General features: G+C 32.9%; 1 protein-coding gene across 6 annotated transcripts in view; it reads right to left on the reverse strand.

The window, feature by feature from the left end:
- The window catches only part of LOC123699578, a 159,789-nt gene that overhangs the window by 36,547 nt on the left and 98,197 nt on the right, over positions 1–25,045 (reverse strand). For 4 of the 6 annotated variants that reach the window (XM_045646558.1, XM_045646556.1, XM_045646553.1 and 1 more), the window contains 2 exons: positions 22,018–22,270; positions 9,658–9,762 (listed from right to left, as the gene is read on the reverse strand). In XM_045646558.1, coding sequence (XP_045502514.1) covers positions 9,658–9,762; positions 22,018–22,270 — 358 coding nt within the window. The remainder of the gene's footprint in view (positions 1–9,657; positions 9,763–22,017; positions 22,271–25,045) is intronic. The other 2 variants (XM_045646555.1, XM_045646559.1) reach the window with 2 other exon arrangements.

Here is a 25,045-nt window from a genome sequence, read left to right on the forward strand (position 1 = left end):
TTTCAAGTGTTGCGGTCAAACCTTGAGAAAATGGTAACGTTATAATGTAAAGGTTGTGCAGGATTTTGAAGATTTAGGCATTGTACATATCTAACATCTATTGTATTTTGATGTCACTTAAATATTATTTACTAGCTATGCCACGCGGTTTCACGCGCATTGCTCAGCTCCTGTTGGTCTTAGCGTGCTGATATAGAGCCTTCCTCGATGGGCTCTAACTAATTTAATGCCAAAATATTTTTTAAATCGGACCAGTAGTTCCTGAGATTGGCGTGTTCAAACAAACAAACAAACTCTTCAGCTTTATTATATTAGTATACATTAATTTCTTCATTAAGTTTTATTAGTATTTTTAAACAGAATAGAAAAATAAGATATCAATTTGTCGTGTCATGTCTCATATACATTTGCTAGTACAGGAAAACAATAAAAGTTTCATTTATTTTATTTTATTAAGGTCCTGAACAGTAAAATAAAAAACACCTAACAAAACAAAAGCAATATTTTCAAGAGTAAATATGTTTGAATAATATCGAGTCCTCAGTTTGGCTGCGACACATGTACAAACAGAAGATGTTAATGTGTGCAACACATCCATTGGAACTTCCACGCTGGGAAATAATTCGTTATACGGAAACATCGCTTTTGAGAGTTTAACAGTACTTTTGTTGCAATACAACAGAAACGTACCGAGATATTGAGTGTGCTTTTGAGCATTGTGAAATGTTACGAGAATCTTTCATCGTTTTACGAAATGGATTATGGTTCCGAATCTTTTGACAATGCTTTTATTTTACAGCAATACTGCCAAACAAGTGAATATGACGTATTTATTTAACGTAAATTCTTATTATACTCCCTCATAAGGATTTCATTATATTATGGAGCTCATTGAAATCGATGTGGCTGTTCGCTTTTGTTCTTAACATTTACTGATTCCTTTAAATATTAAAAGAAAATAAATAAAATACCTTCAGCCCAAAAATAACATAAATATCTTATGTATTCTGTGACGCTTTTAGATACTGAAGCCTTATTAACTCCTATTCAAACTTTCATTTTTATTTCACAAAGTATCTTTGTTGAACTTTTGATGCGTAATAAGGGACGGTATTTAGAACAACGATGCCGAAACTTGAAAGGTTTCTTGGAAGAAAAATAAAAGTTTTTATTGACAAACACGAAGAATAAGACCGTATTGCCATTAAGTAGTTTTTATGTTTATACCAACGGTGCTAATGTTTTTAAGCAGTGCATCATCAAATTTAAGTATTGTAATTTTATACTCATTCACGAAGTTTGATGTACCTATGGATGTTAAAAGTTAAAACAGCATCTTCAACATTATGCTGCAGCAGTTCATGTTGCAGCAAAGTCTACAATTGTGGTAAATGAATAATGTATCTACAATAATATTATAAAGAGGAAAACTTTGTTTGTTTGTTTGATTGTAATGAATAGGCTCATAAACTACTGGACCGATTTTAAAAATTCTTTCACCATTCGAAAGCTACATTATCCACGAGTAATATAGGCTATATATTATCAAGCTAAGACCAACAGGAGCGGAGCCACGCGGGGGAAAACGCACGGCACAGCTAGTATTTGATACAAAAAAAGCATATTCAATTATGGACCTGAAAAATGTCGTGTTTGCACTTACATGACACGACATTTTGCAGGATTGTAGAAGAAGGGGGTATCTTAAATCTAAATATCGACAAATAAAATAAACTTCACCAGAGACTAGAACTTAACAGACATGATAATAAAATCCGAAGCTCTAACAATTGTTGAAGAGAGCTTTAAACAAGCCAAGCTAACCTTGCTTCATTGTAATCCTCAAATTGCGGCTGCTCTCTATTTGGGTTTCATTTGTTTCCGCGTACAGCAGACAGCACGTTGAATTGTGCTATCATGTTAAATCTAAATGGAGTTATACGATATCACCGCTAGGGAATGAAGAGGGTTTTAAAATTGAGCGCGGAACGTTCTGAGTGTGTAACGTACGCCAATCAACAGTTTTTTTGCAAAATAATGAGGATAGAGCTCAATAATATTTTCAACATAGGCTATATTATAAATACTATGATTTGTCTTATTAACTTTTTATTGAAATGCTTGACTGTTATAAATGATGATTTCGAAATCACATTCTATCAACAATTAAACGATTCTTCTTCTCATATTATTATCGGATGAATTTAACATTTTTCAGTCAATAAAAGCATTAGTTAATGACATGTTTTAGCATGACGAATGAATGTTATTTACGTGTCGTGTACGTAATTCCCGCCCACCAGCCGTAGCAGACGTTGCTCGCTAATTACTTGAGTAGGAACAGCGGAATTTGAATTAATAACATTGTGCGAGTGTTCTGGTTGTCTTTATGATTACCGTGCTAGTTATCTTACATTATTATCAATATTCATTATTGTAATTGTACTGTATGATTCATGTAGCATAATAAACAACAATATAAACATGTATGCTGTATATGTTGTTCCATAAAGGAGATCTTCGATAACCCTCGTCTAGAAATACGTCATTATCCTATTTAACGAGCCGCAGGTCTGTCAAGGATCTACGTACACGTCTTTACAATTGCCCTATTTGTCACATACACGAATGACATATAAGCAGTTATATGTGGTTATATCAAGGGTTATATGCATCGCTCGTATTTTGCAGACGTGATCCATCAGGCACGTTGTCGTTTGACAAGTAAAGGAGAATGACCACGGGTGGTATCGGTAAAATTTTAGTTGTGCCACGTATTCGTGATATTGTTAATTCCTATTTGTATTTATAATGGTCATATGTATCAATATTAAGTCTTAATTATACCGGATAAATTGAAATAATAGTAAAAGTTATTCTTTTGAAACATGTATGACCACGTATGGAATCGGTAAAATACTAGTTGTGTCACGTGTTCGTGATATTGTTAATTCCTATTTGTATTTATAATGATCATATTTATCACTATTAAGTCGTAATTATACCGAATAAATAGAAATAAAAGTAAAAGTTTTTGTTTTGACACATATATCTATCTCTCTTGCAAGCGTCCTGCGTCATATGTCATAGTTGAATGAATGTGTTCGACGCATTGTTCGACGTTATTTATTTTGAAATAATGTTTATTACGATTTACTTTTCACATTTATCTTGTAAATTAAAATATTACCTATGTAATAAATGTAAAACTTAACGTTCATCGTTAGTTTAAACTCGATAAAGTATTTTTTTGAAGCGTTGAATAAAACTTTTGTTTTATTTTTATTGTCGTGAACTGCGGCTTATTTACATAAAAACTTTAATCGTTTCTAAAAGTACTAACATCAAGCTTCAAATTGAGCTATATTTCATCTTGACACAATAAGTTTGATTGCGATACCAAGTGCCATAGTCACTTGGGCAATCTCCTTTGGTGCCTTGTCTCTGTGCGCGGGAATTGTGCCATCTTGATGGGTAATTTGAACACGACCTGAGCGAATCGTATTTAGATTTTGCAGACGCTTTGAGAAATGTTGGGATGAGTTAAGAACATGTTAGCCATGAACGGGGAGTGTTTGTGTCTATTATATTTTCACTTGAGGTATGCATGTAGGTTCGTAACTGTGTTTTCCTTTCCGTTGATAATTATAGTATCAAATATTATGAGATTGAAATGAAAACGACTGACATAAAAGATTTTAAAGAAACATTTTTATTGTAAGAATAGTACCTACGTCTTTGGTAGTAATCTTTGGTAAGATTTCGAAAGTGACCTCATAGATGTAGATTATAGTGCAGACAATTTCAACAAGATTTCAACGACGCATTTACTGAAAGTGTGAAATATTCTCCGTTAGAAATACTGAATACATCACTAACTTAAAACTTAATGTAGGTTTAGTTACGAAGACGTACATTCAAGCGGACTTGAGTAATAGTTTTAAGTTTTATCAAGAGCATTAGTTGGAATGAATGATGTTAAAAGTTAGCCAACCTCGTGGTTTTGCGAGTGGTGCGGTTTGCGAATAGGAACCGGGTTGCGATCTATCAGACTACTGACAATTGCACTGCCATCTTGCTTTAATAGAAAATAGACTCTGCTCAAAGTGCTCAACATAATAAATTAATACTTGTGAATTTTGAATGCTTTATCACCAATTTTTTTTGTATAAATAAAGGTAGATATATATATATATATTTTTTTCCTTTTATCTATTTTTACTGTTTAAACATAAAACTGTGAGTTTGCAGAAACATATATAATACTAGCGGTCCGCCCCGGCTTCGCCTGTGGTACATATTTCGCAATAAAAAGTAGCCTATGTCCTTTCTCGGGTATCAAAATATCTCCAAACCAAATTTCATGCAAATTGGTTCAGTAGTTTAGGCGTGATTGAGTAACAGACAGACAGACAGACAGAGTTACTTTCGCATTTATAATATTAGTATGGATAGATATAAAGACTGGGAAGAAAGTGGCCTTCGAAACACAGTTTACCACTAGTTCGAAGGTCAGGGTCTAAAAATAATGCTGTACCTGTTTCTTGAAAAATATATATTTTTTTTTATTACATATAAGTTATATTTATTTGAACGAGCTTATCATGTCTTGTTACTTTAAAACAGATTTGACGATTTCAATAGGAGTATTTTTTTTGTAATATTTATTGTGTATGTAATATTGAAATACGTATGACGTAACTAACTGATGCTACTGTTTCAGTTTATTGCAATTAAATCTGTTACTCATTACAATTAAATTCCATTTCTTTTGTAAAACCAAAAAAATCTGGAATATGTTATAGCTGAAATGGGAGAAGAGTTCTTTGAAAATATTTTGGGCGTGCTAAATCGGCTGCGAAATGGCATTTAACGAGCTCACAAGATTAGTAGGATGAATGGCAGCGAGTGCAATGGAAATGCTTTGAGGAAGAATTCACGTAATTGCGGTATCTCAAGTTCTTCGTGTTGTATTAAATGTTTTGCAGTTTAGCTATTCCTCTGGGAAGTTGATTGTTATGTTTTATTCAGTACTACTAGTTTGATTGTTATATTCTTAGAGTTATATTCGGTTTATTAATTAAATAGTGTTTTAATGTTATTTTAAATTTGCAATTTATTGATTTGATATATGTAGCTCCTACTTGTAATTTATTTTATCAACGACTGAATGATGCTGAAAACAATTTTATGAAAATATAATATCAATATTAATATATACTATACTTAAAAAAATTCAAATGTCCAAGTAACATATGACATATTGATATCCAAACATGTTAGAAGAACATGAATGTCAGCAGCCTTCCAGCTACAACCATTTCATTTGCTAATGCAATATCTTCACATTTGATACAATGCCATCGTTATTCAGTTATATTTTACACGGCTTTAGATGTGCAATGCAATGTTCAAAATGTGACATTGTAAATACTTACAGAGGTTCACAGAGGAGCATTTCACCTGGATGGAATTTTAAAAGAGGAAAGTGAAACTTAAGGATGCTCGTACAGTTGAAAAATTTTGTCACTTTGTAGAGGTACATAATATTAATCTTCTTTCATTTTCATTATCTTCAGAAAGTGTAGCCTAATTTACCTTAAGCATAGTTACTTGATTTTGATTTTAACAAATTAAATTACTTGTTTCGATTTTGAGTTTAGGTAAATGTTATTGTAGAGTATATAACGGTAGAGCTTTCTGTATTTGAATTAAAATCTCATGATGATTCATTTGTTTGTCAATAATATCATAAATATAGCGTTGTTATTAACCCCAAAAAATGAAAACTTAGGTACCTTAAAACTGCACAGTGGTAAAGACCCTATTGTACCCTATGTCTAGTTCTGGAGAAAAAATATAAGAATACAAAGTTTCTTATACTAAGTCTTATGCTTTCCAAGGTGCTTCATAAAATCTGTATTCAAGAAATGAAAAATTCATGAACTCCACGTTGCATAATACAATTTTATATTTAAAGCGATCTTGGTATTCAGTTGATTTGTTTATGCAACGTTTATCTTTATCTGTAAAATATGTTCTTAAAATTGGTACCGTTTTCTTACATTACTGAGTATGTTGGTTGTTAACTTCTTTGAGATTATATTATGGATGAGGTATGCATTTGTTCTTTATGATTTCAAAAGAGCCTGAGGTCACCTGCCGCTCTCGTGTAGAGACAACAGACTCAAAAGTAATTGAATTTGAAGCAAATGTGAAAATTCATTTAAATTATTATTATTTAATGTACTTTTTATCTTTTATCATCTCAAGGCATCTTAAATAAAAAATATATCCTCTCAATAATTGCAATCGATAAAACTCTATTTTTTACCTTAATAAAGTTAATAAGATATATACTAAACTGATATTATCATAGTGATATGACTAGTATTTTAATCCGTTGAACAAGTTATACGTATTCCTACAAGGACGCGACGTCAAGCTTCGTTGAAATTTTATAGGAGCGTTTACTTTTCGGTTAGTTTATGCGCTGGAGCCAGTTAACTGCCTGTGTGACGGGCCATGGGAGCATGCCTGCATAATTCAGTTGCTCGCGTCCTAAACACTGACAATTTTCGTTTATACACTGCTTGGGGATGTGAACGGAACTTTTTTATCAACTCAATTTATAAATGTCGCAAAAGTGGGGGTTCTTAAAGTAGTACATTTCTATTCAAAATAGGCACTATGTCAAAATTCCTGATCGTCTTTACTCGGAAATGGTAAACTAGTCCAATGTAAACCAATTTCATCAAACCAGTTTATGTTCAAACATTTTTTAATAAAAGATAAGTTATGAGTATTCCCTTAAACATTTAGTAAACGTTTGCTATTAAAGAAGTCTATTTCCGCCGTAATGATGGGTAGATTGACAACGTTTATATATAAGAGGTAAAAAGTAATGCTTCATAGTTTCCCCTGGGATGTTTAAATGACGTGTAGACATTCCGAACTATTTCGCCGACTAGAGTGCTTCTTGACAGCCATTTAATATATCACTTGAAAGGTTTCGGCTGTGAAAAGAAATATTACCAATAATATTTCATTTATTTTTGCTTATTACACTTCTGTTACTGTATGTACATGTAACTTTAAACTGTGTTAGTGTTCATGTCAACAAATATTTTCCGAGTGTCGTTAACTACAGATGTTTTAAAATAAAGGTATATTATTTTATTTTACCAAAATTGAGTAGGAATAAATATTTCAATTTTCCTTGATGTTTTTCGATTAGCGAAATAATTATTCCAAAGTTATTAAATATAAAAAGTAATCATTAGGTACTTATTTCATTCGTTTTCCTTATAACGTGCAAACTTAATAAGTGTATTTCTTAAATAACATAATAAAATCGAGCTGTATGGTACAAAATAAATTATATATTATACTTATAATGGTTCTCATTAATTAGACGTGTAAGCAGACGAATGCGGTTTCTTGGAAATTGGGCAAATGTAGTGAATATGGAACTAATGAAGTGCGATGGCTTTGATGGAATATGAATAATTCTGTTTTGAACGTGTAACGTGTACGTATTTTGTACCTTCTTAGCAACGAACTAATATCTGCAATATTAGCAGTAAGTAGATACTTTAAAAAATAAAAGTAGAAATAGTTTTTATACGGTGAATTAATTATACAAGGTATATAAATTTTCCGACTTGATACTATGAATATTTCATCATCAAAATAGTGTATTATCCAAATCTACATACTTATATAGTCAATATGGAATTGATAATACTAGTATAGATAACGCAAACACGTGTCAGAATACCCACTATCTTCGACTTAACTCTGAAGTAGTTGAAGATTGATGAGTTCTGTGGAATGACGCAGTTTGTCGCTTCCGGCAGTTAGGGGAACTTTCAGGTTTATGGGCCGAGCGCCATAAAATATAGGCACTACACTTACGCTTACAAATCATCCTTATGTTTGCAGAAGCGTTCTTCAATTCATAAATAAAATGCACATGCGATTTATCTTTGAATTTATTTTCCACGATAATTATTTTTCGAGCATTATAAGTTCTATGAGAGCTCTCTTAATGCCACTCATATTTAATGTGGTCTAATTTAGTTTTCAATAAAGGTAAAACTCATCAAGTGCTTTTAAGCTATGTAAAGGCGCTTATTTTGAAATCCATAAAAGTTTCATTAAGCACCGTTTAGTTAGGCCGGCTAGTAACCCACATCCTAACAAAAGGCATGCAAAGGCAAACTGCAGCTCGTTCACAAGTGGTAACCATTAGAGAATCGTTTGTCATGAACATCTAGCATTTCAAAGCAAGTTTACTTTGAGAGTTCGCTGTACTCGCGCTTTAGTTAACTAGATACAAATGTACAATTTTACGTCAAGAATTTCGCGGAGAACACCGTGAGAGTACTTCGCCGAACCTAATTAGTGCACGCTTATGAATCCTACTATAATATATGAAATGTCTTTGATACGATTTACTCCGTGAATAGATTTCGTGTGCGATTCTAAAGTGGATCTTATAATAGAGGTATTTATGTTGTAGAGAATATTTTAGCTATATTAGAGTTTTGGATAATACTTATCTATCAAAAGTGCGGCCGTAAATGTTGTTAAGTTATTTGTAAAGTTTGGATTTATCATTATTTTTCATTGAATAGGTAACGTAGCTATCTAAATATACTAAAGACAAGTTAGGATAAATTTTGAAATTAATTCGGAGTCTTCTAAATTGATTTAAAACCCATATTTTTCATGATATACCTAAATGTTTATATGATGACACCTTATTGTGCCCCGTCAAGAAAGGGAGACCGTCCATAGCCATTGGTTGCAGGGGCCATTCTATTAAATTACAATAGTTTAACTACGTAACATACGGAGTTTCATCAAGTTACATGACGATGCTGATAACTTTGATATAAACCAGTTATTGCGGGTGATAAATGAATTTCGACAGTATGATCATGCCAGAGCAATATTGTTGATGTAATTTGACCGCTTATTAGTTATCAAGATTGGTTATTTTTTATTACATTAATTTAGTTAATAAAACGATTGATTATTGCGAGACTTTTAAGTAATAATTTATTTAAAAGTATAAGTATAAGTTTAAGTAATAATAATTAATATTGCTGCTAAATATAAACTATTATTTAACTACGAAAATTTTATTAGAGAATAATTGTTTATATTTACCAAGACTGTTAATAAAAATAGTAACATTTGACTAAATAAATGGCTCTGAGTAGTGACCTTAATACTTTAAGTAATTAATAACTATTAACTATATTTTTATATGTGTATGTTTATCATTTAGTAGGTATATATTATTATGTTATTATTAAGTAATATGTATGTTTGTAAAATATTGTTTAGTTTTTAAAATAAGATTTTGATGCCTCCCTTTATACAGCAAACACTTGTTCTTTGCCTAAGGGGTCGCCTGGTAGAGATCACTCTGAAGTGATAAGGCCGCCCCGTTACACATATTAAGCTGTAACATTGTGACTTATTAGGTATATACTTTTATATTTTATAAAAACAATGTGTGTAATGAAGTGTCAAATAAATAAAATAAATAAATAAATAAACTAATTTTCGTATTATACCTTATAAAGTCCATAAGGTTCTATATCCATTACACATTTATAATCCTCACGTCAACACATCACTCACCTCGATCATTGTCTGGCAAGGGAAGGCTGTCAGACGCGTCAGACGCCAATGCCAGGTCCGGAGACGCAGCCCCCAGCAGTGCCGTCAGACCGTCGTGCTCGCCTTCTGACAAACAAGACGCTAGTCAGGTTCAAGACGCTAGCATTATGTATACGTACATAATGTTGGGAATATCTCTTGTAATAAACAATTGCTGCTCCTGTACCATAATGTCTTAAAGTAGTATCGTTTCCTCGACCTTAACTATCCCTTACAATTTTAATATTATTTTGACTTTTTTTATATATTTTTTACTTTCTTCTTAGAGTGTGGAAACATGATAGCGTGTTATAGATCGCTATCATTTTCCCACAATGGTAACTATACTACTTTAAGACATCATGGTAACTGCCATGGTTTTGAAGTGTCCCTGTTTATTTACATAATAATTGTTTTTTTATCTTTATTTTCAATCCACTTCCCAATAATTGACCACCGTTTAACTCCCATCGAAGAACACTTCAAGAATCAGGCCATACCAGCCATGTAGCCTGTGAGCTATCGCTCTTGCTCAAATTAAATTGCGTAATAATTACTCTGACAAGGCATTGAACGAGAGGCTCGCGGTACCGAAAAGCTCTCGAAACTTCTTGTGCTCCTTCAAATCCCTATAAATTATTTATGGTATTTGAGCAATTTTCTTAGTCCCGCCTCAGGCTACTTTCCTAATTATGTAAGCTTGGAGTAGCCTCTGCGATCTTTGACTGTTTGTTAATGTCTAATGTAAGTACTTAATTTTGAACATAAGTTTATTTCCATATTTATTATTTATTTTTAACTAAGTAGCTGACCCAGCTAACTTTGCACTTACTTTGGAATACTAATTAATGCTCCATTACCATGAAAACTGAAAAAGCTAAGATCGCCGTCAATTTTTTAATTTTTTTCATGTTTTTACTAGATTTTATTTTTTTTTTAGGAGAAGAAAAATACAAAACTAAATATATATAAAAATATCCCTAATCTCGACTGGGCAGTTTACTTTCTTCAGTTGTAAATTATATGTTGTAACGTTTGACATGAATATTATAAATGCGAAAGTAACTCTGTCTGTCTGTCTGTTACTCAATCACGCCTAAACTACTGAACCAATTTGCATGAAATTTGGTGTGGAGATATTTTGATACCCGAGAGAGGACATAGGCTACCTTTGATTGCGAAATATGTACCACGGGCGAAGCCACTAGTTAATAATGTTTTCAATTAATTCATTAAATGAAGGTTTTCAAACCTTTTCGTTTCAATAGAAAGATAACAAGAATAATATTAAATAAATCAAAGCTAATAAATCTAATATTGTACAAAGAACCCAGTCTATATTGTGTATTTTACCCTTTTATCTCCTTTTTGATAAGGATAAGATCTAAGCGAATCTAAGAAAATGTATTTCTTGCTTGCTGTATGAAGTCTCTTCATCGATGTCTCTTGAATCTTTGTACGACGGAAAATTATGTAAATGCAAAATAAGCTAGCTATCTTCTGTGATTCTATCTATGATTACAAATAGATATAATTGGCCAATTTGGTATGTTTTAAATATTATTTAGAGTTAAAATTTAATGCAAACGATTGATCCTGACCGTATTTTGATAATAACAATAAAACAAAACTGAAAAAGATAGCTTTTAATCAAAATTAAAAACTGGAAAACTGACATTCGAATAGTGAGGATCCTGTTGGGATAGTATCGTTAGCGCCAAATAGTAAGATTAATTCTGCAACGATAGGTACTAGGTAATCTATTTCTTACGCTTGTTTTTCATACACTAAGTATATAAATAAACGTTAGCCATAATTTCTCTCTTCCGTTACTTTAAAGCTTGCAAGATCCAAGAACAAAGTATGTAACATATGAAAATGATATTAAAATACAAATAATTTGACAGAGATAGTAAGGGATAGTTGAGATCGAGGGACGGTCAACATTAATTACAAACTGTCCCAGAGACTCGACGGTTTTATTCGCTTACTCGGTTTATTCAGCTTAATTAAATGACACTGGGTAAATAGCGGTTGCGAATTTGTACCAGTGTTGTGTCCTCGTCTGTTCTGGCAATTTCTAAGTTTTGGCCACTAAGTCAAGTGGGGCATGATATTACTTCATTTGCAATTTTATAGCGCCGCATTTTCCTTCGACAGTTGGCTGAATGCTTCTTCCTTTCCACGTTATTATATTAAAAACTCTAAGCCACTCTTTTATTACGACAAAAAGTCGCCCCTTTTGTCCCAGACGTGGTAAAAAATGGTCTATAAACGAGACGCACTTAGCTTTTCCGTTCAAGACCCTGTTTAATTACAGACAGCTTTTATTTATTTTAACGGTGTATTTAATTAATTTTTGTCTTTGAGCAAGCTTGCAAACAATTTCTTTAGAACAGAAAATAATACAACTGGAACCCTTTGTAATTCTTGTTAACGTCACTTTAAAGTATTGCGCTTGTGTACATAAGCCTATTTATACAAGTGACAATACCTAACATATATCTATGAAAAGATATATATGTGAAAAGTTAATATTAAAATTTGTTGTTCAAGTTACTAAAGCTATGCGAGATTCAATTTTGAGAATTGGTGGGTGAATTTAAACTTACGCCCAAGTAATAAAGAGTCAATAATGAAATCTATGTTTTCAAAGTTTCACATTCAGTTATATATCGGAAAGATATCAAACGGATGGTAAACAGTTGTTGGAAATATTGTCATCTCTGTTGCTAAAGTTGCAACAAAAAGTAGCTGTAAATGTTATTGGCTCCGTTTCTGAATAACGTTTCGCTCAAGTTTTATCTATTCATCGCGGGTTGCGATTGCAGTTTCGAGATCTTTAGTTGTATTCAAAGTTATTTCTACGTTGCAGGTACTTACTCAAGACGTCCATACAACTTTTCCTTTAGTTCCCAGGAACCAGATTCAAAGTATCTCCGTTTTACGTAACTTAATTAATCCGTTAAAAGTTCCACAGATCTTACATAAGATATTCGAAGGTAATTGAGATAAAATATATAAATTCTTTTTTCGTTGTCCCCCCGGCTCTATTATCTTGACTTAACATTTTAAATGGTGACATCAGAAAACAGTACAGACCTGTTATTTAAATTGAATACTTTCCTTTTGTTTTCTTTTTTCTCATTAACTCAGTTTGCTACCGAAATATATTATTAGAAGACAATATAATTAAAGTTTTAAAGGTAATTTGTCTTAGATTAGTGTTTTTTATAACTGGTTCAAAGTTTAATTTCAATCGAGGCGAGACACAATAAAGATAGGCCTATATCTATTAAAAAAAAAAACAAAAACCTCCGACCCTTTAATCAAATACATTCAGCAAAATGTAATTTGTATTTAGAGATTTTTAACACTAAACTATAAAAAAACTTTTTCAACGCTCTAAAATGCCTTTTAACGCAAGAGCCGTCTTAAGTACACTTTAAGATACTTCGCATTTAAATTAAATTAAGTATAAGTAATCCGTAAAAAATAATTCAAAAAGATCAACCGAGCTCATTACAGTTACATCAAAATACGCTTTATATATAAGAGGGTCCTCATTACTTTATCCCATTCAGTATGAAAACCCCGCCGTTTCTGTAGGGGACAATTATGACATTTGATAGCTTTGAAGTTTTGTTGTCTAATAAACGAGACTGTATTTTTTGATTAGATTAATGGCTCATGTATAATCGCGATAAATTAATCATCTAGTTGAATAAGCACAAATGTGAATTTAATGTGGTATTTTATAAGTTTTTCATATAACTGATGTTTCGTATTTGCAATCATAATGATTTCCGACTAAAAAGAATTTTAAATTTTAAAGTTATATCTTTACTAGCTTTCCACCCGCGGCATCGCCCGCGTAGTCAAAGAAAAACCCGCATAGTTCCCGTTCCCGTGGGATTTCCGGGATAAAACCTATCCTATGTCCTTTTCATATTTAAATTTCATGCAATTTTGTTCAGTAGTTAAGGCGTGATTGAGTAACAGACAGACAGAGTTACTTTCACATTTATAATAATATTAGTATGGATTTCTTCGTCAAAGCTCCCAAAAATTAGAGATTAGGTACTTAATATACCTATTATAAAAATCCGTTTGAAATAGCTGGATTATATTATAAAGTATTTAAGACGAAACTTCTACGTGTAGTAGTTGGCTTGTTCTTGAATATCCTATCATTGTGTATGCGCACAGTGTATGCGGCTTTTATTTCACTACAAACTTTTGCCAACAATTTGTTTTTATCTGTATCGTGCAGAAGTTGCCAGTGCAAAAGATATGCAAATTGCAATTTTACTGTATAAAAAATAGTTATTGTAGTTTTTATCAAATTTATAAAAGGGATTTCTAATATATAATATTTATTATTCAGAAAATGTACCTGTTCAATTCTTAAATAATATATCTACTGATGCTGACTCAGTTCAAATTTTTTTTTTTTTTAATCATATATTTCTGGGCTTTTGAACAAATGTTCATGGCAGCCCCATTGCAACAAACACTTACAAACTAGACACATAACAATTAACATTTCTAACTAAAACAATGAGAACTCCTAGGAGCTAGCGCTATAAGTTGCAAGAAAATCTCCCACCATGCCATACACCAACCCTGCCTCCTCCGAGGAAGGGTTGGATAAAAAACCACAGAAAATTCCCATATTGGCCCGTGAAGCATCCAACTTTTGCAAGACTTCCACCCGCTTCGTCTCGTTCCGGACACACTCCACAAGCACATGATGCACGTCCTCGGTCTTTCCACAAATTAAACACAAAGGGGACTCTATTTTGCCCATCATGTGTGCAAAAGCTCCTAATGGCATGTGACCGGAACGCAACCTATGTGCCAACACAACAATATTGCGCGGTATATTACCAACAAACCAAGGTGAACGATGAGGCTGACTTTGAATAATTTTGTACCAAATACCCTTTGTTTTTGAGCGGAGATCAAAGTACTCGCGCCACTGCTCCAAACATAAAAATTTAAATTTAGGTAAAAGTTCAGAGTGATTCGGAAGAATATAAATCTCCGAACCCTCACTGATTGCTGCTTTTGCCAAACGATCAGCCTCCTCATTCCCTGCTAAGCCAATATGGGAAGGTATCCACTGTAGTTTTAAATTTATACTATTCTCAATTGCCTTAATAAACTTGCTTATGATAACGTATGCAATAGGATAGCCTCTAAAAGTCCCATTCAAACAATGTAATAAATGTTGTATACCGCTTTTGCTATCACTTAGTATTACAACACTATCTTGTGCCTTATAATTATATAAAATATTGGATAAAGCAGCTGATATAGCAAACAACTCAAGAGTCATAATACAAACAGGCGACGAATTTTTATAACAATCTTCTACTTTAGAAGTAACGTCGATATAAGCACAACCAGAGGGCAGCCCGGTGCCCTTTGATCCATCCGTAAATATTTTAAAACAATGACTATACTTAATATCAATTTCACGAACAACTTCATTTTTTAAAACCAGCAAATTATAATTTTTTTTTGAATCCCGTATACAATCCAAGTAATCACATATATATTCTTTAATATTTACACCAGGGACCCAATTTTTAAACCGAAACAATTCTAAAGTGGGAGAGGTAAAAAGCCTCTCATCTTTAATTTCTATGTAAGTTGACGCCAACAGTGGCTGCTTTTTTCTAGACCAATAATTATTCGTACAAAGAGCACCGAGCTTGTCCAAAAGAATAGTAGCGGGATTATTACAAAAAGATTTGGCTTTAAGACAATATTTGTAAGCTAAATATTTTCGACGTATAGCTAGCGGAGGTATACAAATTTCACTCTCCATTACGTGCACTGGCGTGGATTTAATAAAGCCACCAATTATTCTTAACGCTTGATTTTGTATTTTATCAAGTTTAGAAACATGACATTGTGCACTGTTGTCGTATAAAAAGCTGCCAAAATCAATTCTACTCCTAATGATACTTATATATAGCCTTCTTAAGTGCTTAGGATGAGCTCCCCATCCGCTACCAGCTAAGACTTTCAAAATATTGATGAATTTTTGAGTTTTTCCGCAGACTTCATTTATGTGCCTACCCCAACGTAAAGAGCGATCCAACCAAACACCCAAATATCTAATATTTTCATTATATTTTAAATCTAAATTATTGATTTTAAGAGTTATATTATGTTGTCTTCGTCCCCTGCTAAATAGACAAAAATTAGTTTTATCTACCGATACCTGTAAACCTATATCATAAAGTAAAGATACTAAAGTATTTAATACATTTTGAATATCCTGAACGCTATTATTAATAACGGGATTACTCGAATATATTACAAAATCGTCAGCGTACTGACCTATTCCTACACTAATGGTTTTACTAATCTCAGCAGTAACCAAATTAAAAAGAAGAGGAGATATTGGATCGCCTTGGCACAAACCGTTAGACGCCCACCTAACCAAAATATTACTTCTACTACTACTATTACTATCATCATTACAGGAATTAGAATTATTAATTATAAGATGTCTCTCAATTAAAAACTCCCAAAAATAATTGCACATTTTATAACCCACATTCAAAAGGTCTAATTTTTTAACTACGGCTTCAGTAAGAACATTGTTATACGCCCCTTCTACATCAATGAAACAAGCCAACGTCGGTATATTTTTAGTAAGGCCAATCTGAATTGACGAGACAAGGCAAGCTACTGAGTCTAGACAAGAACGTGATTTTCTAAACCCTGTTGTATGAACAGACAAAATACCATTTCTTTCCACATACCATTCTAATCTTTTACCAATCATATTATGAAATATCTTACATATACACGATATTAAGGAAATAGGCCTCAATTTGACTTCACTACTTAAATTTGAATTTAACTTAGGTATAGGTACAATTTTTATATCCCTCCATTGTTTAGGAATATAGCCAGTATCGAATATATCGTTAAAAATTTTAAGCAAATGGCGTTTACCTATTTTCGGGAGATTAAATATCATAGAATAAGTAATACTATCATTTCCTGGACATGTGTCTTTCTTTTTGAGGCACACCTCTAACTCTTCTAAACTGAAAGATGAATCAAGTAAATTATTTACCGATGAAAATCTCGGCTTACGTGCTTTGACAAAATCAGGAGCTAATTTACATAATAATTCTTGTAAATCACGAGTCGGAGCCCTAAATCGGGAATTCCGACTACCTTTGACCCATTTAATTTTATGCCACATATCTGATAACGTAGTACTTTCGTTAATAGAATCGCAAAATTTCTGCCAATCAATAGACCTAGCTTTTCTTAATTCAGATTTAAATAATTCATTTTTACTTTCCAATATTGTAAGATTATGTGGAGTCGGATTTCGTCGAAATATGCCTAGAGCTAATCTACGTTGGGCAACTAAATGAGACAGAAATGGGTTCCAGTATGACTTAGGCTTGAATTTATTCTCTGGGTCAATGCTTACTTTTACAAATGGAATATGTTTGTCAGCAGCTTCATTGATCATTTCAACAAATCTATCGTAAGCAGCTTGAATACTTTCAAATTCTATACTATATTCTAGTAACGAGAGTTCAAGAGTCCTAGAAAAATCTGCCCAATTAGCTTTTTTAAAATTTCTCTTTTTGACAAAGTGGCTAACATCCTCAAAATTTACAGAAACTTTAATTATCATGTGGTCACTACCGAGATTTTCATTCATTACACCCCATGTAAAATTTGCAATAACGTCAGACGTAACAAATGTAATATCCGGAGAAGTCTCTTGTACAAGGTTATTAACCAATTTAACTCTAGTTGCGGTTCCTGTATTCATAGCAATAAAGTCATTATCTAGTGAAGCGTCTAACACCTGAGTACCCCTAACATCACTTTTAGAAGACCAATTTGTATGATGCGCGTTAAAGTCTCCGGCTATTATGGTTTTATATCTATACAAAGAAAAAAGTTCATCCCAATCTGATTGAGTTGTTCTAACTGATGACGGACAATAAATGGAAACTATATTTTTAATAAATTTACAATTTAGTACTTTTACGGCTACTGCTTCTATTCCAGGATTATTAATGTTAACATGATTTACTTCAGTTATGATTGATTTGTGAATTAAAATTGCTACCCCCCCGTATGAATCAATTCTATCCTTTCTATGCATATTATAATTAGTCATATTTATATTTATTTCCTCATTCAACCAAGTCTCGCTTAAGATGGCTATATATATCTTATTCTGTATTAACAAACATTCTAACTCTAGCAATTTTGGTTTGATGCTTTGCGAATTCCACTGGACTATGTTAATGAAGCGCTGCTTAACAGGAACGCTATCCATGACCGAAAATAGATAGAAGATTAGAGAAGAATTCTCCCCTTCTAAATAAATCCGCTACCAATGGGTAGCACTCCTCAAACATTACGCTTAACACGTCCGTGAATTTCTCGCTCAGCATTTTTCTTGATAAAATAATGTCTCTTAATCTATTAAGTAACCTAATAAAACTAAAGTTATGCTTCTCTCTGGGTTCAGAATCTTCTCCATTACACTCACTTATTTCCTGATCTACAGTTACCTCTCTATCATCACGGTTTTTCTTGGGTTTATTTTTCACTTTTTTTCTAACTTCTTGTCCCTCTTTCACTGAAATGTTCTCCGACTCCTTATTTAAAAATTGATCGTTTGTGTATCCCTTATCTATATGTTTTTTATTCTGGTTTAATACCGCTCCACTGTAAGTTCCAACATTCCTATCGACACCCATATCATTCGGTATAATTATACTTGTATTCTCCACTATTGTATTCTGACTTCCTAAAGATTCTGTTTTCATCTTCTCTGTATACAACATCAATGCTTTTTTATATGAACAGTTCTCCGCGCTCATTATACATCTTAACTCTTTTTCTTTTTTAAATTCCGGACATTTACTTCTTTCAATCGCCATATGTGGACCGCCACAATTTACACATTTGAAAAATCTTGTGTCACAATTCTCGTGGTTAAGACCACACTTAGGGCACACACTTTTTTTATGTGGACAGAATTTTTTCAAATGACTAAAGCGCCAGCAATTCGCACACTGCGAGACTGGGAATGTATAACGGTTCCACTATAAAACGACAACCGTATGCAGAAACATAAGGCGGTATAGCGGTACTCTTAAAACAAATGCGAATAGTTTCACTGTCAACCCATATCCCTTCACTATTTTGACGACGTAAACGCCGCAAAGAGGCTATCTCACTCTCACATACAAAAATCTTTTGTAACTCTTCTATACTTGTGTCTAAATCTATTTGCCTCACTATGCCATAACAAAATTTCAGCTCATCAGTTCTATAACATCTCCAATCTCTTTTAATTAACTCTTCGCATTGTATTAAGAAGTCAGCATTCTCTTTATCTCCAAAAGCAATCGATACTTTATAATTACTTTTAAATTTAATTCTTACAATATTCTTAATGTTCAAGTCCCTTAACAATTTTGCGAAGGCGATTTGTTTAGGAAGTTGATCTTTTGACGTCAAAGTAACCTCATATATTATATCCGAACTTTGAGAATTAATCGAACTATTGTTCGTTGCCTGATTGTCGTTTACTGCATTTCTTTTCGACTGCTTCTTAATTAACCGCTTCGATTTTCTATTTACCTCAATAAAATCATCATTGTCTAAATCACTATAATCTCTCACCCGTTTACGATGTATTGATTCATCAGAAGACAAAACCGCAGACCTAGGGTGTAAACCAAATAGTTCACCACCCGATTCTTCGTTAAAAACACCGCCGCATGGATCGATCGCACACGCATTGTCAGACATTTTAAACGAGTAACGACGTTAAGCGCCTGCGCGTAAACAACACGTACAGCTCACACGGCTGGCGCCGAGCGACTGTGCTCAGTTCAAATAAGTGGAGAATTTTGATAACTATGCAAATCAAAGCAAATTAATCAAATAAGCAAAAAATAGGTAGGGTATAGGGATGGAGTCTGATTTTTATATTATTTATTTCTATACCTAAATTAAAATGTACCTATATTTAACAAATGGTCAACCTTTATTACCACTATCATAAGTAACTTTCCAACAAGTATAACAACTCATAATCAACTCGAACAAAACACCAATCAAAGTTTCTCAAGAACTTACAATTTTCAAGTTCGTATATTTGTATGGCGATAAACCGCAGCATTTAGTTTCGAACATTAATAGTCATATCGCGTATCGTCTTCGATAGAAAGTCACCAACATCTGTCTACAATATATCGTAAGCTTTATTAACAAAGTTATATAGGGGTCCGTGTTTGTCGTAAAATTTAATAGAAGCAGCCTCTTGCGATTTATGCGGGGTCAATTATGAGCCTAGCTTTGGTAATCTCGGGGAGTATCTTGGAATGCAAAAATTATATTAGTGTTTTGATTATTTTATATCATTAATGCAGTATACGCTTTGTATGTGTAATGAAGGTTTTAAATTTCAATCAAATTTCGTCTAAATCATGTTATATTCATGAGCTGGATGACAAAGTACATGAAAAATTTCGATAATTATATTAAAGCTTTAAATAAAAGATTTAACATTGAAATGTATAAAGGCAAAATGGTCTATGATTATTTATGTTAATTGAATACTCGCAAAAGGATTAGATAATTCTTCGTATGACAAATAGTCTAACTTAGTCCTAGTTTAAAAGAAAAATCTACTCTTTAAAATAATGCCATAATATGTAAAGAAATCAATTACTAAACGTATCTTATAATTTGATTTGCAAGAACTGAAATGTACCCCAGAATAAAACAAAACAGACAGAGCAAAGAATAGGTCAAAAATTATTCAAATTAACCTTCAAATAAAATCGTAATCCACCGATCACAATAATTATCATTTTTATCCAATAACAACTTCAAAATTGAAACGATCGTTCCCATTTTAGTAATATAACACAAAATATTTCATCGTTCGTTTAAGGGGATATAATTCAATTAAAAGCCTTCGTAGCTTGTTTGCATGAGTTAGCATTTTTAAGTAGAACGGAGGCGTTTTGAGGGAATTTTTGACAAGTTGATGAGATGTAGCGCCTCAAGCGTGAGCGCCTAATAAACGGGGCCTTCCCTCGTTTCCAATTCCCACTATTCTAGGAAAATAATGTTAGCTTTGTATGCTCTGGAATTGTGGCCTTGGCAATGCCTCTCTTTTTTGGTAAGCAGCAATTTTAACACCTTCTTTGAATCTTTGTAACAAAGTTTACCTTATGTGGCTAATGGAATTTTGTGTTGTTTCTTTAAAAATATAACTTAATAGACTAAATCAAAAATTAACAAACGCGAAAAAGGTTCACAAAGGTAAATAAAATAAAATAGAATTATGCTTTCGAGTAAATAATTTTAAACATACCTAATAAAACAATATTAAGCTAAAATCTTGAACGTATTTTCTTTGTTCCGCTCTTAGAATAAACGAGACGTCAATTTTCATAAAAATTGTGAAGTGAAACGGAAGCTGATTAAGTTTTTCATTGTGTTAAGTGGATTATGTTTCTATTGTTTAAACGATTTAAGGGGCTCTTTCTATGCGAAAACTTTTTCTACCCAACACGGTATGTTGACTTTGAATCACGCTTTTACATTGTTCTAAATAAAATTAATAATGCCTAATTGGTCTTAATATAATAAATCTTAATTGATCGTTAAATTATAGAATATAAATCAGTGAAAGAATAGTAAAAAGCCAAACCCCATTACACAATATGTGTATTTTAGTCTAAGAAGGAATTATAAACGTGCTTAGGCGTTTTAAATATACAATCCAATAAACATTACTATAAAGAGACAAGTTCAAGCGTTTTAAAGGTAATTTTGAAAGAAATATCGTTATTTTAAATTGCGGCAATGATCGTCAGTCCCGGCGGCCATAATAGTAATGGCAATGGCGTAGTGTCCAGCCAACGGGAGCGATGGTTTGTGCCAGTTTCGAATGCAAAATTCGATATTTGAATTTCAAAACACCAATGGCGGACTTTCGAAGCGTAGAAACTTCGTAGAAATAAGTCATGATTCTTTCCCTACGAAATAAAACAAGTTGATTTTCTCTCCGACATCTGAATGCCAATCTTGTTGCAAGAAGTTTGTTCGGAATGCCCCTATTGTTGTATATTTGCCGATATGATTTGCATTTTTGTTGTTATGATGGGATATCAACATATTTATCGCCAATACAGACGACGATGTTTAAGACGACGTTCACGTTGTTTTATCTTTTTTCATATCAATTGGAAACTGAAGTTTGAAAAAAAAAATAACAGTCATTTCATTCAGTTACTTAAAAACTGTACGCACCTATATCCGCCGCGGCGTGTAGAAGCTCAGCTAGCAGCTCAGGCTCATGGCACGCGATGGCGAACCGTTCATCGAGCCGTGCGTCGAGCCGCGCGTCGAGCCGCGCATCGAGCCGCGTGTCGAGCCGTGCATCGATCTCCGCCGGCGTGGCCTCCCGCAGCTGCAGCGCAACACCTTCGCCGCCGACCGCTGCGCTGTACATCAGCACGGCCCGCGGCGAGAACGTCGGCAGCGGCAATCGGGTTGTCGCGACCTACGACAACAGCACTATTAGCATGTTTGATTTGCGGCTAACCGACCACATTGCAATTAATACGGCAAACTCGGTAAACACACTTGTAACCAATGCGTTGCTAATCATTAACGCAAGTCAATCATTTAATATGGTAACGTTTCTTTCAGAATCGATCGTGACGTATGTTTTCGAAACTTCGTTAACAATAATAAAAATAAGGTCACATTGAAGAAATTAGTGATAGTAAATCAAAGCTTTAATTTTCACAGCAGTATTCAGGTAATAAGTGATACCTAATTCCGGTAGGTAGGAATAATATCATACCTATTGGTTTATTCAAACATTTCAATCATAATTTGTTAACTGTTTCTCAAAGTTTCTAATCACGAATGTATTTATTTGGACTTTATGAGTAGGTACTCAGGAAACCATTCGAGTGAATTAATTTAAATGATTATATGGCTGTAATAACAAGTACGAGTATACTTGAAGTAGTCCTTTCAAGTTGAAAATGTTGGTCGTTTTCTACCAGTTTCAAAAGCGACTCAACTGTTACAAATTTCTAGGGCGGAAAATAGAATTAGACGTCGCGTCGTTGCGATTCATTTTAAATGTGAAGTCCAAAATGTTTAATTAATCTTCTCGATGGTTAAATGCTGATCATTCACGGTTTTCATTAAGGTACTTTGATAAGCTATATAATAACTATTTCTTGGAAAACAAGGCTTGTCGGAACTAGCTTATTTGTTGACACAATAAATGATCAACTGCTGCTTCCATGCTTTTCTTCTTTTAATTGAATTTACGTGGAAGAAATAATAATTTTTTGTTTGTTTCAACTTTACTAATAATACTCGATCGTTATGATTCCATAATTCTGAATGAATATGGAGATCTAATAGTCTTCCATAGCTTTTTATAGCTTCGAATATTAAGTGAATGTAAAGTAATGGCTACTATTATAGAGAACGCTTCCTATATCAGCAAGTATAAGCTAACTTTGGTCGTTTTTCTTTAAACATATTGATGGTACCGTACACTGAAAAGTACACCTAAATCAAAAATATCCATTATGATATCCATTCATCGACATCGCTCATTCCCCTGTACACAAGACAGGGTTTTAATTAACAACTAACACTGTGATTGATTATAATTGAAAGCCCGAAAGAGGTGTTGAATTTGCCGAAGAACATGGATTATTAATTAGAGTTTTGAGAATACGTGAATACTGAATATGGTGAAATGGAAATGGTTATTTTTTAAAAGCTTCAATACAAGGTGAGTTTTGTTTTGTTACTTTGACTACTTGATAAATAGCTCAAGCATAATAAGCTTACAGAAATAATCTATTAAAATGATTATTCTTCTAAAAAAAAGCTTTGCTCATAATCATATGGAAATAACATTTCCACCAATATTTATTTCTGATTTAAAAATATAATAAGTCAGGTACAATAAATAGAAAGTACGTATAATGTACATCCAATTTATCGTTTTAGACATAGATTTCCCATCCAGAGATTAAAGACTTTGACCTAGATCTTTAGAACAAAAATATGAAATACCTATTACAGTAAATCATTTACAAAAACTCTATAATTGGAATCTGTCATACATGTCCTACGCATGTAATCTAAAGACTTGCGCGGTGCTCAGCGGTATCCAAAGTAATTACAATGTGGTATTGTTGGACTTGACGCCTGATAATGGCGCGATTAAATCATCCCCTTCGTGTGTCGTTAGTGACAACTTATCCCGATACCAACCTATCTATCACAATTTGTCGATATAAACTCGGTCTAAATCAATCTTTGAAAAGCAGGAAATGATTTACAGGATAAATGGCGGAAAAAATTCGTTGTAGTGGCTGTTTATCTGGTAGTTTTCTTGATTTTGATGTAAATCTTATTGAACTTTTATGTAAATGATGGATTAAATGACAAATTAGAAAACCATAGTGATTTTATTTATAGTAATTATAGAGATTTGCGTCTACTTATTTTTGCAGAGTGTTTGAATCTACTTGTAATTATCTAGTTGTAATCGAAATGAATTGCTGTAGCTGCGATCGTGTTACATTTACTATTTTATAACTCATGTATTTTTTTTTAATTTCCACGGCCTTCCAGTCCGTTTAAACGTGTTAAATAAATCTTGGTTGTTGTTTGCGCGTTTGTCGGTGGATTATAGTACTGCAAATAATCTTATTAACATCGGCCCACCAGCCATAATGGAATAATGTCGCCATTACATTGCTTTGTAGCGGCAAGCAAGTTAACAGCATAATTAATTGAGTTGTGTGTAACGACTCCTGGTGTTAATGACTGAATCAAATTACTTTTAGTGTTAGCGTATTGATGTATATTTTCTTTGATGTGGCTCGGGCTTAGTGTACGAAAGTAATGTATAAATGGAGCACCATAATTAAACGTGTATTTTCGTACCGCATTGCTAACCTGACAAAGATAAATGAATGAGTATGAATGAAGTAAACTTTACAGTCTTATTTACGGTACGATGCTATATTGTTTTAGAGTGTTAATATTATGTTATTCTATGTTAAGAGGCTCATCAATTTAATACTTCAGAATTTGTAAACTATTAAGATGTATTTCATAGATATTTATTTTTAGAGAGTAGGTACTCTGTAAACATTTAGACAAAGTATAAATGTTAGTAGGTACCTACTAACATTTATAATATGCTAAATGTTTACATCTTTAACAGTTGTCTTTATACACGAGTATAGTAGATAATATATATTTATTCTTTCTAATAGATATTTATAAT

This window comes from Colias croceus, chromosome 18, assembly GCF_905220415.1.
Source record: "Colias croceus chromosome 18, ilColCroc2.1".
NCBI lineage: Eukaryota > Metazoa > Arthropoda > Insecta > Lepidoptera > Pieridae > Colias > Colias croceus.